The sequence below is a fragment of the Crassostrea angulata genome, chromosome 3, assembly GCF_025612915.1.
Source record: "Crassostrea angulata isolate pt1a10 chromosome 3, ASM2561291v2, whole genome shotgun sequence".
NCBI classification, from domain to species: Eukaryota; Metazoa; Mollusca; class Bivalvia; order Ostreida; family Ostreidae; genus Magallana; species Magallana angulata.
The window spans coordinates 26,434,983-26,450,322 of NC_069113.1; the positions used below are offsets into that span (position 1 = coordinate 26,434,983).

At 32.5% G+C, this 15,340-nt stretch overlaps 1 protein-coding gene across 1 annotated transcript in view; it reads left to right on the top strand.

Annotated features, from left to right (window-relative positions):
• LOC128176199 (uncharacterized) overlaps positions 1-14,462 on the top strand; it is a 36,665-nt gene extending 22,203 nt beyond the window's left edge. The window contains exons 4-5 of the mRNA XM_052842342.1: positions 973-1,108; positions 14,169-14,462. Of these exons, the coding sequence (XP_052698302.1) occupies positions 973-1,108; positions 14,169-14,330 (298 nt within the window). The 3' untranslated portion in view covers positions 14,331-14,462. The remainder of the gene's footprint in view (positions 1-972; positions 1,109-14,168) is intronic.
• Positions 14,463-15,340: the final 878 nt, after the last annotated feature.

Consider the following 15,340-nt stretch of genomic DNA (forward strand, 5'->3'; position numbering starts at 1 on the left):
TCAATTGTATGTAAACTTTTTTTTGAGTCTGTTGTCGATTTTTCAAAAGCATTTCTTTTTTTAGACCTTTTAGCCTAGCTGACAATATTCTATTATAGTACATGTATATAGTTGAAGTTACTTTGACCACTTATTTTTCCATCTTAAACTATTGCTAGCTTCTAATGGGTTTTCATTACAAGAAAGAACAACCCAAATTCTCCACTTCAGTCTCAAGTTTTGTTAAATGTAATTATGGTATATACTATGTGCAGAATAATATAAATGTTTTGAAGTCTTGTAAGTCACTTAATTTTGCATGAATAGAAGATTACTTGAATTCTGCACATGAATTCTGACAATTTAAACTGAATTAATTTGGTTGGCTAAGATTACTGTGTTAATTAATGCAAAAACTGTGAAACTGGCCCATAAAATATCCACATGTTCTTCACAATACTGAATATCCGGGGTTTTTTTGTGTGCCACAATATTTGTGAAGATGGGGGAAAATCTGATACATTTTTAATTTGAGTCAGTTATTTTTTGCAATTAAAAGAGTTTCTAATAGAAAATGATGCAGGATATAATTTCTGCGTATTTAATCATTTGCGATTTAAAAGAGATCGCAAAAAAAACCCGAAAATTAGATCATCGCAAAATTGTTAGTCATATCCCAGTATATCAAAAGCATGACTAGATATAAACTGAATGTGTTTATTAATTGTCCAGAAAATATGGTATTAAAATACAAAAACTAGACTTGTTATTGATGACAAAAACGCACTAATTCTTTTGTCAAATGTGATATAAGAATGTGAGTCATAATTAATGCCTCTTTGAGAGGTTTTTTTCCAGTTTTGTTGTTGAATCAGATGGGAACTGTACGAATTGTAAAGAATTAAATCCTTCATTAAAATGCAAGAAAAACAGGTTTAGGAAGGCATTAGTCGACATTTCATTAATCAGCTGTACTCTTTGTGATTTGCGCAGGGGATGTGCATGTGTCATCGACTGGAAGACGTCTTCAAAGCCCAAGCCCACGTTGAGGGACACTTACGACTATCCGCTACAGATGGTGGCTTATATTGGAGCCCTCAATCAGTCAGATTATCTAGTAGAGAGAGGGGTAAGGAGATCAAAATTAAAGAGTTTTCCAATTTGTCTTCCACTAATTTTCAACATTTTGTTGTTGCAAGTGTCCATACACTTAAATTAGTCCTTACAAAATGATCCATTATTCACAGACCATGATTGTGCAAAAAAAAAATATTGAATAAATATAAGAGGAGGTGAAAGGACATCATATGGGGATGATAGGTATTTATTTATGAAGCCAGTTATTTAATTTGTATGCAATATCAATACACATATTGAGGTATTCTTGCAAAATTCTGGGGCAAAACTCCAGTATTAAAACTCAGTTCAGAATGTAGGAGTGGGGAAGGTAGTACGCGATATACACTATATAATTTCACTTAATTTTCATCCTTCAATAATTTCAATTCCTGAAATATATATATAAATTATATATATACTTTTGAAAATAAGTTGACCAAAGTGTTTGTAAATTATTTTATAATTTTACTTTGATCTTTGATTAGGAATTATATGTATGTACATTTTTGATAGGTGCAAAAAGGTTTTGCAGTATTTATAGGCAATGGTTGCAGTGATGTTAAAAGGAAATCAACTTTGAAGTGGTATATTTTTAAGCTACAGTTTATCTACTGAGAGTTTTTGTGGATTTTTGTTTCATTAATCCAATAATTTAAGGTCTTTTAGTGTATTTATTGATAACATTAAAGACTAGACTATTTTGAAGCACAAACTTTAAAAGAAAATATATTCAATGATCAAACAGCAAAATTAGAATGTTTCTTATATTTGAAAAATCTTTGATCTTATCATTTGCTATTTTTGCTTATATGTGGTTCATATACTTCTTGTATGTAATATAAACTCCAAATTAATGCCTCGGGCGACACCTCAATGTTACTTAAAAGACCGCAGACATGATTTCGTACTCTTGTATTACGGAAGAAATGAAGCAGTTCAGTACATTCTTTGATATTTACTTCCATGTTTTATGTAATATGAAATGAGGTCACTTTCGGCGGACTTTTAAATCTTTCCTATCATAAGCATTCTGTCTCGAACGTTCTGTTGCACCCTTTGCCAGATGCACACTGCTACCGATTTCTTTCATAATTCTTTGATATCGTGGCCAAATTTACATGCAAGCTTGTGGTCTCAGGTAGATAGATTCCTTTCCAGATGCTTGACTATCATCGAAAGTTCAAATATCTTCTCACACTTAGATAATTCCCAAAGACCCATGATGTAATAAAAGAAACATTAGGTTTTATATTAACCACATTGTTTTCCTTTGCTCAGAACACTATTCTCCTTTGATAAACCTGTCTCTGATTTAACAGGAAGGGTTATTTTTAAATTGAAGATCTGTCCAAAATAAAATAAGATGTAAAAACAGAGCTTTTATTTTTCTACACTTATCTACTTTTCTAAATGAATTTTAAAGAAGAACGTGAAATAGTTGCTTTGGGTTAAAATTGAATTGTAAAACAATTTGATTTTTATAAAAATTGATATTTCTTGAAATTTGAAAAAATGTCATGGTGATGTGCTTCTTTTTAAAAAGTTTCAGTTTTGGTCTCTCCATTAATTCTGTAGATTGCTTTGACCTTTGACCCATTTTTCAAAAAAAAATTCTCAAAATTTTTTTCATGAAAGTGGGAGTTAAAGAAATTTTTGTGTTAAAATTCTTTTGATATAGTTTAACCATTTCCATATCAGGTTTAAATTCAAATGTGAAAAACTTTTCATTAATATTGTTATGCATATAGTGGTTTGTCAATTATGGATGGAATAAATGCCATATATATAGTATCTATTTCATGAAATTGAAAAATCAGTAGATGCAATTTAAATGTCAGTGCAAATTAACCTTTTAACCTTTCAGTGATTAATTGTTTTATCAATAATTATAATATTGAGTACTAACAATTTACAATTTTAAATTATCAAAGGTCAAGGTACATGTAGTTGGAAGGTGACCTATATTCTTTTGCTGGAAGTTAAAAGCATTGCATCTTATTGTTCTAATTAAGATTAAGGCTTAAAAACATGACAGGGAATATTTTCCATGGATTCTATCAGCATCTGAGGGCGAATTCTCCATCTCAGTGGGAACATTCCACACATCCATGGAATAGTACAATTATCATTTACTTTCCTGATAATTCCCAACAGGTCACACTGACTCTTCAAATTATCAGGATCTGTGATATAGAATCCTCATTACAGAAACCATTTGCTAATGTTATGCTGGCTGAACTTTTTATTGTTGTTTTATGAGGAACTGTTATGAACAGATAGATGGATGGAAATTTCTGATCAATATCATACAATTATTTGGGAGGAAAACCACTGTAATTTACTTGTAATAAGTACAATTTATGTATTAATTTTGGTTTATTTTCAGACCGATATAGGTCAAGCAATTTGACTTCATTTCACCTGCAGGCAAAATGAACAGTTGCATTTGTGTATTTAATGCAAATCGAGTGATATGTGATAATACTCAACGATTTTTCTTCAGATATTTTTTTCTCACCCAATCTCTCCTTTTGGTATTGGATGACATTGTTCATTTAAATTTCTGTGTACTCCAATCAATCTCAAACAACTCCTTGTGTTAAAAAGTCAGAGCTCAGATTTTGGTAGACATTATGTAATATCAGTATTTGAGATCAGAGAATCTTGCAGTCATTCAACTCGTTGAAATAAGGAAGAAAAAGAGGGGTATTGGAATACATCTTTGGGAAATAAAACCCCCTATAATTTTTGTGTCATAATTACCAAATCAATCAAAGCAGACAAGTCTGCTTGCAAGAGGCCAGGTTCAAATGGAATATTTTATGTCAAGCAATTATCTAACATTTAGGGGAAGGTGTTAGTTTGCAGTCATTTTCCTATAATCTAATATATAATTGAGGCTACAGTGCTGTGTACAAATAAATGTCAATAATTAACATTTTTCTGCTCTTTCATTAGTTGAAAATTGCAAACATTTATCTTTCTGGCTGACGAAACAACATTCTTATCCTCTCTTTCTATATATTATTAAGCTAATATTGGCCAATCACTTGTTGCTGGGAATTCAAGAATGTGAAAGCTGACAAAATGCATTTGATGCATACAGAAAGTAAATATTGTCAAATATTACAATCTGTTGACCTAACATGCAGTGAACAAGGATGTCCCATACATGGACATGATCGGGACATTCCCTATTCATGTTTTATTAGACCACAGATGGGCTAGTTCATCCAATGAACAATGCTTTATTTACTTGGTTGCACAACACAGAGGCATGTTTTGTGAAATAAATTGATGAATGTCATTTCCTTTAAATTAATTGAGAAGGTTGGAGGAAATCAAACAGCTTTTGAAGTATAACCCCCCCCCCCTTAAAAAATGTTTTAGAATTTCTTTGAAATGCTTGTTTTATTTTTATGGTTTTTTGATTTGATAACTGAATAACAGCAGTAGCACCTGGATTTTTGTTGACCAACAACAACAAGAGAATGGAGACTCCTTATGCGAACAAATGAATGCTTTATCTGACAAATCATTTCAATAGCAACTCGTCATTTCATGAAATCAATTTTTTGACACATCCTTTGTGATAGCATTGTGTACAGAGCTGGAATCTTGCTGATTTTAAGAATGGTAGGCATTTTTATAAGGATAGCTTGACCCTTTCTTGAGAAGTTTGAAGTGGGACAATTTGCCTGGACAGTTTTGTCTTGCTCTCCTCAGTATTGCACCTGCTTGGTCCCCATCGACAAGCTGTCCAGAAAAATGCCAAATCGTAAACAAATTCTGAAATGCAGTGTGGAGCTCAATAACTATTGGTCGGGTTTCAGATATCTTGCACTGCGGTACCTGTGGTTGTAGGGGTATTGAATTTTCGACATATCCCCTCATTTTTGCAATTTTATCTGTAATTGGCCAGCCAAACCTATTATTTCAAATCAGGGAATGTTTTAGCCTGGATGCAATTGATTATTTAAATAGAGGGCTGACACAGCAGGTGACAGTAGTTTAGTTATGAAGATACCCATCATTATGAGAAGAGACAAATTAGGTAAGACTCCATGATGAGTTCATTGGATCCAATTACAAGAGTTATTGCACAAATTCTGTAGAAATGTTCTCAGGTGGATAGAATAGGTGCATACATATCTTATTGGCAGATCTGCTGAGAAATGCAAACTTCATATTAATTTGTCATCCTATAGCCTGGTTTTCTTGTTTGACTTGGGTATCTTACACAAGTGACATTTTTAGCAGCTCTATGGCTGCCATCTCCAGTGTTTCCTCTTGTCGGTTATAGAGCTTTGTGCCTTAAAACCTTTTACAGGTGTGACATGTTAATCTCACTGCAGTAAATTCAGTTATTTCAGCACTTTAGGGGTATTTTACTAGGATTATGCTTTCATTTTTGATGTATTTTCTGCCAAGATAGGTGTTTGGATGTGAAAAGTCAGTGCAAAAGTTTTGAACTTTTCAAATTGACATGTCGTGTTTCATGCAAAAAGCATTCTCTCATTTTTTATTGAGAATGACAGTTTTTCAATCTTTTTAGAAACTACAGTAAAAGATTACAATGTTTTTCGGTACATTACTTTTTTGTGTATGATAAACCTTTGCCAGATAATGTTTTCTTTGCTTTCCTGAGTAACAGTTTTGAATACCAGAATTCCTGTTAAATTTTTCACCTGCATTGCATAGATTTTGAAATAATAGTATTTTAGGTTTGAAATTAATATTAATGTTTGGTATGAAATTTATATTACATGTTGGTATGAGATATATATTATAAAGTAAATGTGTATTTACATATATTAAATGTAAATACTTTTTCAATTATAAAGCTAGGTCAAGAACACATTTAAAGGAAATAATGAAAAAAAAAATCTTTTGCAAATTATGTTTTACTTCAAACGATAACTTTCAGTTTCCTTCATTTCTTTTAATAAAATGTTACTTATGAAGTGTAGCCTGATAAAGGGTTAACATTTTGGTGTCTTTCTAAAAGCCATATGTCACATAGGCAACAATTTGCCTGGTAAAACTTTGCCTTTGTTCGATTATTTTAAGGCTTGAAATATGCTCCCCATAGCCTATTTTGAGATCAATCAATCTGGTTGTGGCTATATTTATATAAGAAAAACGGAAAGCACACATTGACAACAAACTTTTGGTTTTTTCCTTCGTGTACAGGTACCTTTGTGAATTCATGAATAATTTTATATATATAAACTCAAAGACAGGTATTAATAGAGCTGAAACAGTGATCAGAATTCATCTTTTATGGATCATGTAAATAATCTCTAAAGGTATAGGGATAATTACAGAAAAAATGAAATTATATATACTATGTAATTTATTTCTCAAATTGAAAATTTTATTCCCTCAATTGTTTTGTTTGAATTAAATTAAAAGGGTAACAAGAGGTGCTGGACATGCAGCTTGATAGGAATGGTTATTCAAGGGATAGGAATCTAAAAACTAAGGGTACCATAAACAGCTATGAAAATATGGTTTACCAGTGATGTTTTAATTTCTAAGTATTTTTTTTGTATAATCACTATAATCACAAAATTAGTACCAGAGAACTAGTGACAAGTTACAACAAACATCCAACAAGGTTGTCAAAATTTTTTTTTGTTCCATATAACATTTATTCCAACAGTTAACACACAAATGTGTTTTTTTGTACTAATTTTGTGATTATAATAAAATACCCAGAAATTAATCAATGGTAAATCATATTTTCAATAATTTTGTGATTAGATTTTAAAATGTCAACTGTATATTTATTTGTAAAAGGTTAAAGTTTGTTAGCTAGACCACATCACATTAGCGATAGTCTGATGCGGGAAGACAATGTTATCGTTTTGTTTTTGGTATCCTATTATTTAATGTTATTGTTAACAAATTCTTAAAACATTAACAATTTGAAAATGAAATCAAAAGCAAAACGGCGGCAAACATCTTTATTGCTATGTCACCCAGCATATCAGGACCCTTGTTAAGGTTATGTGACCAAGCCAACAAACTCTTGTAACACATATGTAGTCAAATATATATGATATCGATGATTTATATTGTTTAATTAAAATATTTGACTAATAACAATCAATGCAAATTGTTATACCCTTATATATACATGTATAATTCATACAAAAAGTGCAACAAAACAAATGTAAATTTAACTCATATATTACAAATTTATTATTGACCGGTCTGCTATTTTAGCATAAAAGAGTCACAATATTTTTGTCTGATCTCAGCGTAATGAAAATTGCCAAAGCGCTGTGCGACATGAATGGCTGATTGCAACTTGTCTAATGAAATTATTCATGCAACTGTTGTGAAGGGTATGACAAATCGGTATGATTATCTGACCTTCAGACAGAAATGTTGTCCTCGGCCTTTGGGCTTGGGCAACATTTGTGTCTTCAGTTCCGATGTATCATATGTTGCCTTCATACCAAGTCAATACTTTAACTTATCATATTATGATAATGATATAAACTTGTAATGTTATACTACTGTAGAAGCAGAAATATTCGTTGAGGATTTAATTTCGTTATTTTTGTTAGCAGTATAAATCAACGAAATTAAATCTATGACAAATTTTTCACCAAAGTATGAATGAATACAAAGTGATTACGATATGACGAAATGAAATGCCAATGGAATTTTATTTGGTTCAAAAACAACGAAATTTTGACCCAACGAAAATATGTGTTTCTACAGTATATAATAATCATTAAAAAGAGCAGACATTTTAGTCGGTCAGCTGTATATGCACTCCAGTGATTAAAACAAACCATGAACAATGGTATAGCGAGGACAGTTCAAACATCTATTGCTATGTCACCCAGCATAGGACCCTCCTAAATGTTATGTGGCCTAGCCAACAAAACTTAACCTTGTACAAAACGATATATAGTTGACATTCTAATAGGTCTTTTCAAGATGTTTTTTTTCCTCCCCTCAGTAACTTTAAACTTAATGGACTCAACATCATTTGAATTAATGAAGACACACCATACAATAGTAATTAGTACACTCTGACAGAGACCTTTAAGGTTGAAGTCCATGTAAATTTGATCTTCAATGATAAGATAGCCCTTTTATCTGTCTTTTAAAAAAAAACATTTGTTTCACCTTAAGTTCAAAGTACATAATCACACAAAGTGAGAGTTGTATATAAATTTTTGTACCTTTTATTTTACTTGAAATATACCTCAACATATTAAGTGTACAAGATAAATTTATGAGCATATAAGGTGACAGACCCCACTTAGGCTTCATTGAAATTACGTTTAGTGTCCTGTTTCTCAGCTGATACATCTGGCATAGTTCTGAGAAGGTATATGTATTAATTCTGTTGTCTTCATGAATGTTCTAACTTTTGCTGAATTGTGTAATTATGGTATAAATATATTCATTATGTTGATTTCCAGTTGTGAAGGAAATTAGATGAGTTACTGGGTTACATTTCAGAGAAAAACCCAAAGGTCATTAATTTCAAACAATAAATGAAACAGACATTTGTGGTTTCGTTGGTTACAGTTGTGGATATCGTCTGCAGATGTCTTCTGCTGGTGTCAATTTCGTTTGCAAACTTTATCCTCTTTTTTTCACACCACAAAGGGCTATATAGGCAAGCTTATGACTTGCAGAATCTGTATTTTTGTTTTGAATTGCACAATTGCATCCAATAAATCATTCCATTTCAAAAGAAAGGGTGGGCTCCTTTTATCAGTGAAGAAATCATGAATGCTTTGGTGGGGTGGCAGTCATTTTGATTTCAGATTTTTTTTATTAAGATTAATTTGCTTAATTTGCTTAAGGTTTATAATTGTGAATGTGATGACACAAGGTTGTAAAACCTAACAGCAATGGCAAGTTGACTACTCTGCCATTGCTGCCAATGAAATTCTTAAAAATATACAGACGCCTTTTACCATTTCTGAAACATTGTCGGATTCCATTTGTGTTCCAATGATACATTATAACCTTGAGAAAATAGCCATCAATAAGTAGGGCTTGTGAGACAATGCTTCCGTGAAGAAGACTTTATCTTGAAAAAATAATTATTTATATGAAAATAAAGATGAATTCATGTTTTAATTTCTCAACATTTTCTTTATTACTTCTATCAATTTATAATACAGTTGTGTATGGAATGTACATTGTATTTCAGGGTTGTCTCTAAAATTTGAAGTTTAAGGAAAAAATAGAACAGTAGAAGGGGGGTTTAGCTTATAGCTAGATCGTGTTTGAAATGCAATAATAGCTGAGTAATTACGTCATTATAGGCAGGGGAATTCCACGCCTCCAGGGTCTTAGAGACAACCCTGGTATTTTGTTAAATGTTATATGTATCTTGTGTTTAAGCTGTTCATGCGTATTTGTTGAAATGGTTTTGAAGGATCATGCATATAACTATTAAAGTCATTAAATTTTAAAGATCAAGACAATTTAGATACGTTTTAAAGATATGTTGGCATTTATATTGTAACAATTTATTGTTAAACAAAGAATGTTACAGAATTCCATAGCCATGCAAGAATAGAAACTGACAAGTTGGACATGGAATTAAATGAAATTCTTCTTCTTGGCATTGAAGCTTCATTCTGTTATTAACTGTGAAAGCCCAACTAGCATGTATTGGGGTTAGGTGATAAGAAACAGGGTCACTAATGATTAAGGGAGAGTGTGTATAGTAGTAAATCTTGTAATTGAGGTTGCAAATCCATTCATTGATAACTTTCTTCAACTTTTCATTCAGTAGAACTATCTGCAGTACGTTTTGCACAGATCGATAAGGCTTTTATCTTTGTGCAGAACATAATCGAAATTTCATACAAACACCAAATTTCATTATAAATTGTTGGCGATTGCATTGGCCATGATTTTTCATTGTCACTGGTCGATAAGGCCAAATCTAGGTAATGAGAGTTTGATTACAAATGCACACCTGAGCAAACTGATATCTTGGGCAAATGTTAGTACCGCTGAAATTTTAACAAACACAATACACATTTATCACAATGCCGTTTTGCTTATCGGGCTTGATCAATTACACGAGATTGGTTTGCACGCTTGTTTACCCTCCTGATACCGAAATCAAACAAGGAAAGCTCGAAAACATGCTTCACCCTGAAATAAAAACATATTGCTATAGCAAGTTTCTTCGGAAAAACCTTTTATGTTTGTATATTGTGTAAATATCTTGCTGATTTTAATATGCATGATGTTGATTCAGCACAAGGTTGTACTGTTGGTTCTAACATCTAAAATAAACTAACATTCGTCTTCAGATTCAGTGTAGGTGTGATGATGTAAATGGGGTAAATCAGATCAAATGTTTCTGTTTATTCCTGTACATCTGTGTACCTTCTGTGCTTGGCAAACCTAAATTTGTGTTATGCAAATTTTAATCATCTTGTTGATAAGATCATTTTTTTGAAATTGGGCATTCTCTACTAATAGCACAGGTGTGAAATCTAGATGTAAAATCTGTCCTCCGGGAATTTCCTGTGATATTTTCAGTTGTATTTCAGTCCAGTCAAGTACACTTTTGGCATCTGTTGGCTAATCTTCGAAATATTGGGAGGAGTAATCGTAGCAAATTTATATGGAATAAGAGAAGCAGATTGAATTATTATGATATTGCCTTTGAGGACTTCACACTGTGTGAACTACACCCTGATTGATAGAAGGAAAAATTGTCCTCTGCATGGTTGTAATTTCTGCCCCTGGAAATTTGATGTTTCATGCAGCATATTTTCTCAATTGCACTACATTTTCATAAATACCTTTCCTCTGAAGTAACAACAATACACATTTTTTTTTATATCATGTGAATGATCAAGATCATGCCCCAGAGGGTCAAGTTAATTAAAAGTAGATTTAAAGGGGGGAAATTTATCTGAAAAATTTTCTGAATGGGGATATTGTTGACACTCTCAGTATGGGGGAGAGGCGGCTCTTCATCTGTGTGCAGTGGGGGCTGTTTACCTTGAGAGACCCACTTGTGCCCCTGTGTCGCCTGACCTTGTGGTGAGGAAGTCAACTCAGTGAAACACTGAAATAGTGACAATGCCAATCTGATAGGGGCAGATAACTCCTGTGATAAGGGATCTCCCCCCAGGAGAGATCTTGACAGATTTTATCACTTTGGCAATTGTGTGTAAACAGAATTCAAGTAAATCAACAAGATTATGTAAATGAAGTTCACAAGTTTGCCTTGATATTTTTGTGTATTCTTGCTGGACAGGTTCAAAATGTGCCACTCAAGACTATCAGCTGAATGAGATTTAAAGGTCTTCATTTGTAAAGTACTAAGCTGCTTTTATAGAAATGTAACCATTTAGTGACAGAATTTGCTTGTTGTTAATTAATGATTTACTATTGGTTAAAGAAGAGTTTGGAATGCAAAAAGAATGATTTAAAATGTAAGAAATACCTTTAAATTTTTTTCAAAGGTAGATTTCCCTAAAACTCCCTGGCTTATGAGTCAAAATATCTTACTCAGTTTAATGTGATTCATACTGAACACGTTTAATTGTATTTTTCATGAGTAAGATAAAAAGTAAAGTCCAAAAATAAGTTGCTATATGTAAATTTGTAGAATTTCAAAATTTGGCCATGAACTTTAAAATTTAACGACCTTAATATTTCCATGTTACTTTAGCATTTGTGGGAAAGATGAAATTGCTTTCAGGAACTGACCAGCAAAGTGTAGAGAAATTGAATATGATAAAAACTTTCTTTGGCATTTGAAATGAAACTCACCTTGACCTTAACACTGAAAGATTTAGAACAGCAATTTGATATTGCAATTCTGCTACAAAAGTTTCTCTTCTGCCAGAATGTCTCGGAACAATCCTGAGAAATAAATGGAATCATAAAGGGATTGAGATTGTAGCTAAAGGATATATAAAACTGCAGACACTTTTTTTTTTCAGACACCCAAATAGTTTGCTTGCAATAAATCACACTATGATTTTTATTATCTGGTTGATTGTGGTTCATTGCAAGTTTAGATATTTCCTGTTGCAACTTAAGTTTTATTGTAGGCTTATAAAATATTGCTTCTATCAGTCTGAATTACACCTATTAGTGTTATCAAGATCTCAGAGGATAACGAGAAAGACTATGTTTTTACATTGGATCACTAGCATATAACTATGAGGTGTTGTTCTCTTCATTGTACCCCAAAACTATATACATGGTATTTCACAATGATACTGGATTCTGGGGAAGAAAATTGTCACAGAATATCTGTTTGGGATCTTAAAGGATTAACAACTAATCCACAGCAGTCATTAAAATGTCTTGTGTTGCACAAAAGGTGGAATTGTTGAATGCTCAATGAAGAGAAGTTAATTTTCTTGTTGTTGAAAAAAGAAATTCTTGAGTTGGAATTAATGGGCAAGTAGACCACACAGGACCCCCCATCACTGCAGTCTGTGGTGTATCGATTTTATACAAAACCGCAGCTTTCTCCTTTTTTCGTATTCCTTTTTCAGCATGATAATGACTCTGCAATATTTCTTTATACTCCGTACCATCTAAAGCATTCGAACAAATGAGGTGAGGACTGTACCAAACTGTTTAAACCCACAACCATCTACAATGCTGACAAAACTATTTCATTTTAGGGGGGAAACAATGACACAATCACACAGAACAGTTGGAAAAACATTTGTTTTCTTAAAAAAATTACAACCCAGAACCATCAACTTTAATTCATCATCATTACAGAATTGGAAATAAAAGTAAAAAGATTTGATATGAATGTTTGCATTGAAGTCTGTTCCTCTAATACCATGTAAATACCATGTAAATAGATTTGTGATATAGCATTTATGTACACGTGGAAAGTACCATTGTACCTTTTTAAGGTCTGGTAATAGTGTATTAAATACCTTGCACTTGTAAATCTTTTAAACCTATTTCTCTTCTCAGCTTTTAAAATGTCATTTAGGGAGGTTAATAAACTTTATTTTGATGGGACTCTTGTTGCATTATCATTCTATAATGGGGTTAAATCTTCCTCTTCCACTTAAACTGTCCCCTGCAATGATTTAGTGGTAAATGTTCATTCTACACCAGCTATTATTTTGTCATCATGTAATTTGTTTCTCTCTGGTGTTCTTGTGTATCCCATTGCCGTCTTGCTGTTAAACTACCTTCTGTTTGTATTTTGAACACATGGGAGTTGCAAATTTAGCTCATTGTGTAAATAAAAACCATTTTCTCCCTGGCATGACCAAAAATAGCTGACATACAACATGAATATGTATGACAATACATGACATGCAATTATTCCAGTGAAGAGTACATGGGAACTGATTCTCTTGAACTATGTGGTCTAGGCTCTGAGAAGCAATCTGTCATGCTGTACATGGAGACATGGTCTATTGATGCCACTTTTAATACTCCCAGTCAGTTTTCATGGCATACATGTATTTGTGGACCTTTTCAAATATTAAAAAAAAATAAGTGATCCTTTTTAATATTGTACACTTTTTTAAATAACAACAAAAATCAATATTTTTGAGGGGGGTGAGGGGCATGGTTGAATTTAAAGGAAAAATGCATTAATGCCCAAAGGAAAATAGATGAAATGTTGTTACCACATTACCAGCAGAATTTTTTTAAATTTTAAGCAAGCTGAAACATTGTGCTTCTCCTTCTATTCTGTGTCATTAGTTAATATATACAACTTGTAAAGAAACAATGTGCTTCTTATTATACAGTCTGTCTGCAATTTTGATTGTTGTTGCTTTGAGTTCAAATTCAATGTTTACAAAAAATTATAACAACACAAAGCTCTCAAAGTCTGTTTCAAATTCATGGCATCTGGAAATCAACATTATTTTTTCACCTTTGAAATAAGTTTCTTTGAATAAATATGTTTGTTACCAAAATATCTTATGAACAGACCAACTAAGAAACACAAAGAAAGGATGTTCTCAACTTTCGTGGCTCTATTTTATTGGCAAGCATACTTAGTCCTCGAAATTTTACATATTGCGTTTTCTGTTAAACTTGTGTCTGTTGTTCTGCAGATTCCCCAGGTGAACAGTGCAGCTTTGGTGGTGGCCTATGAGAACGGAGACCCTGCCCACATTCACTTCCTGGACGCCGCCAAATGCCAGTACTACTGGAAGAAATGGTTAGACAAGTTGCACCAATACTGGTTGTTGAAAAGCAGTGATGCAGCATCCTGAAGAAATTGCATACAAGAAATGCCTGCATAGACTTTGCCTGTGTGTAGTAGTTATATTACAAGGGGGAAAACCAAGCTTCATCATGTTAACTAAATGCAAAAAGTTTGAGATTGAATTTTAACACTCACCCCCCCCCCCCCCAAAAAAAAAAAATAAGAGGCAGTTTTGTGAAAAAATCAACCATTAAGCATTGCAATGCCTGTATGATGTCTCATACATGTGACATATTGCAAGAGGCTAATGAAAATGGGGAAAATTTTTAAAAATTTCAAAAAAAGAATGCATTGCAAGTCAGCATATTGCAAAAATGCTTGGAAAAAAAAGAAATAAAGGCAAAATATGAAAATGTGTGAAAACCTTTGGTTATCATGTTTTCTGGACACTTACCTGCACAATACTGTATTTGTTAACTGAAACTGACACAGTTGTAAATGTTGAGAGAGAAATAAAAAATTAATCTAATAAACCTTGGCTGTTTTGTGTGGTATTAAGGATTTAAAATACAGGCAGTTGTGATTTTGATTTGAACTTCCAAAGTTTCCAGACATGAAGTGTATAATGTTGGCATTTCGACTGAGTGAGTTCTAAACTTTACTTTTCATTTGTTTCACTCTATCTCTTCAGTATGGTTTTTTATAAGACATGTTTGCTTCATTAATGGAAGACAGATTTAATGGATAGTTACCTGACTTAACCCAGAAATAAAGCATTCAACATTGAAGGTGTGCAGATGAGGCCTGGCATTGTTTATGCTCATTATTACATAAAGTGGAAATGCTTGTTATGCATTCTTTTCTGGTAATGACTCGCTGTTCTTGCACATGGAAGTGTCTTGACTTCTGCTGTTAACCTGTTAACTTACCAATACATATTGGATTTTGCATACTGTTCATCATTGAAAAGTTGTTTTGACCTGTAAAAATTACCTTTGCACATTTGAGTGTTCTGATATCATTTGAATTGATGTGGCATCGTGTTGTTTAAAAATAGAAATTCGTATTTTATGATAG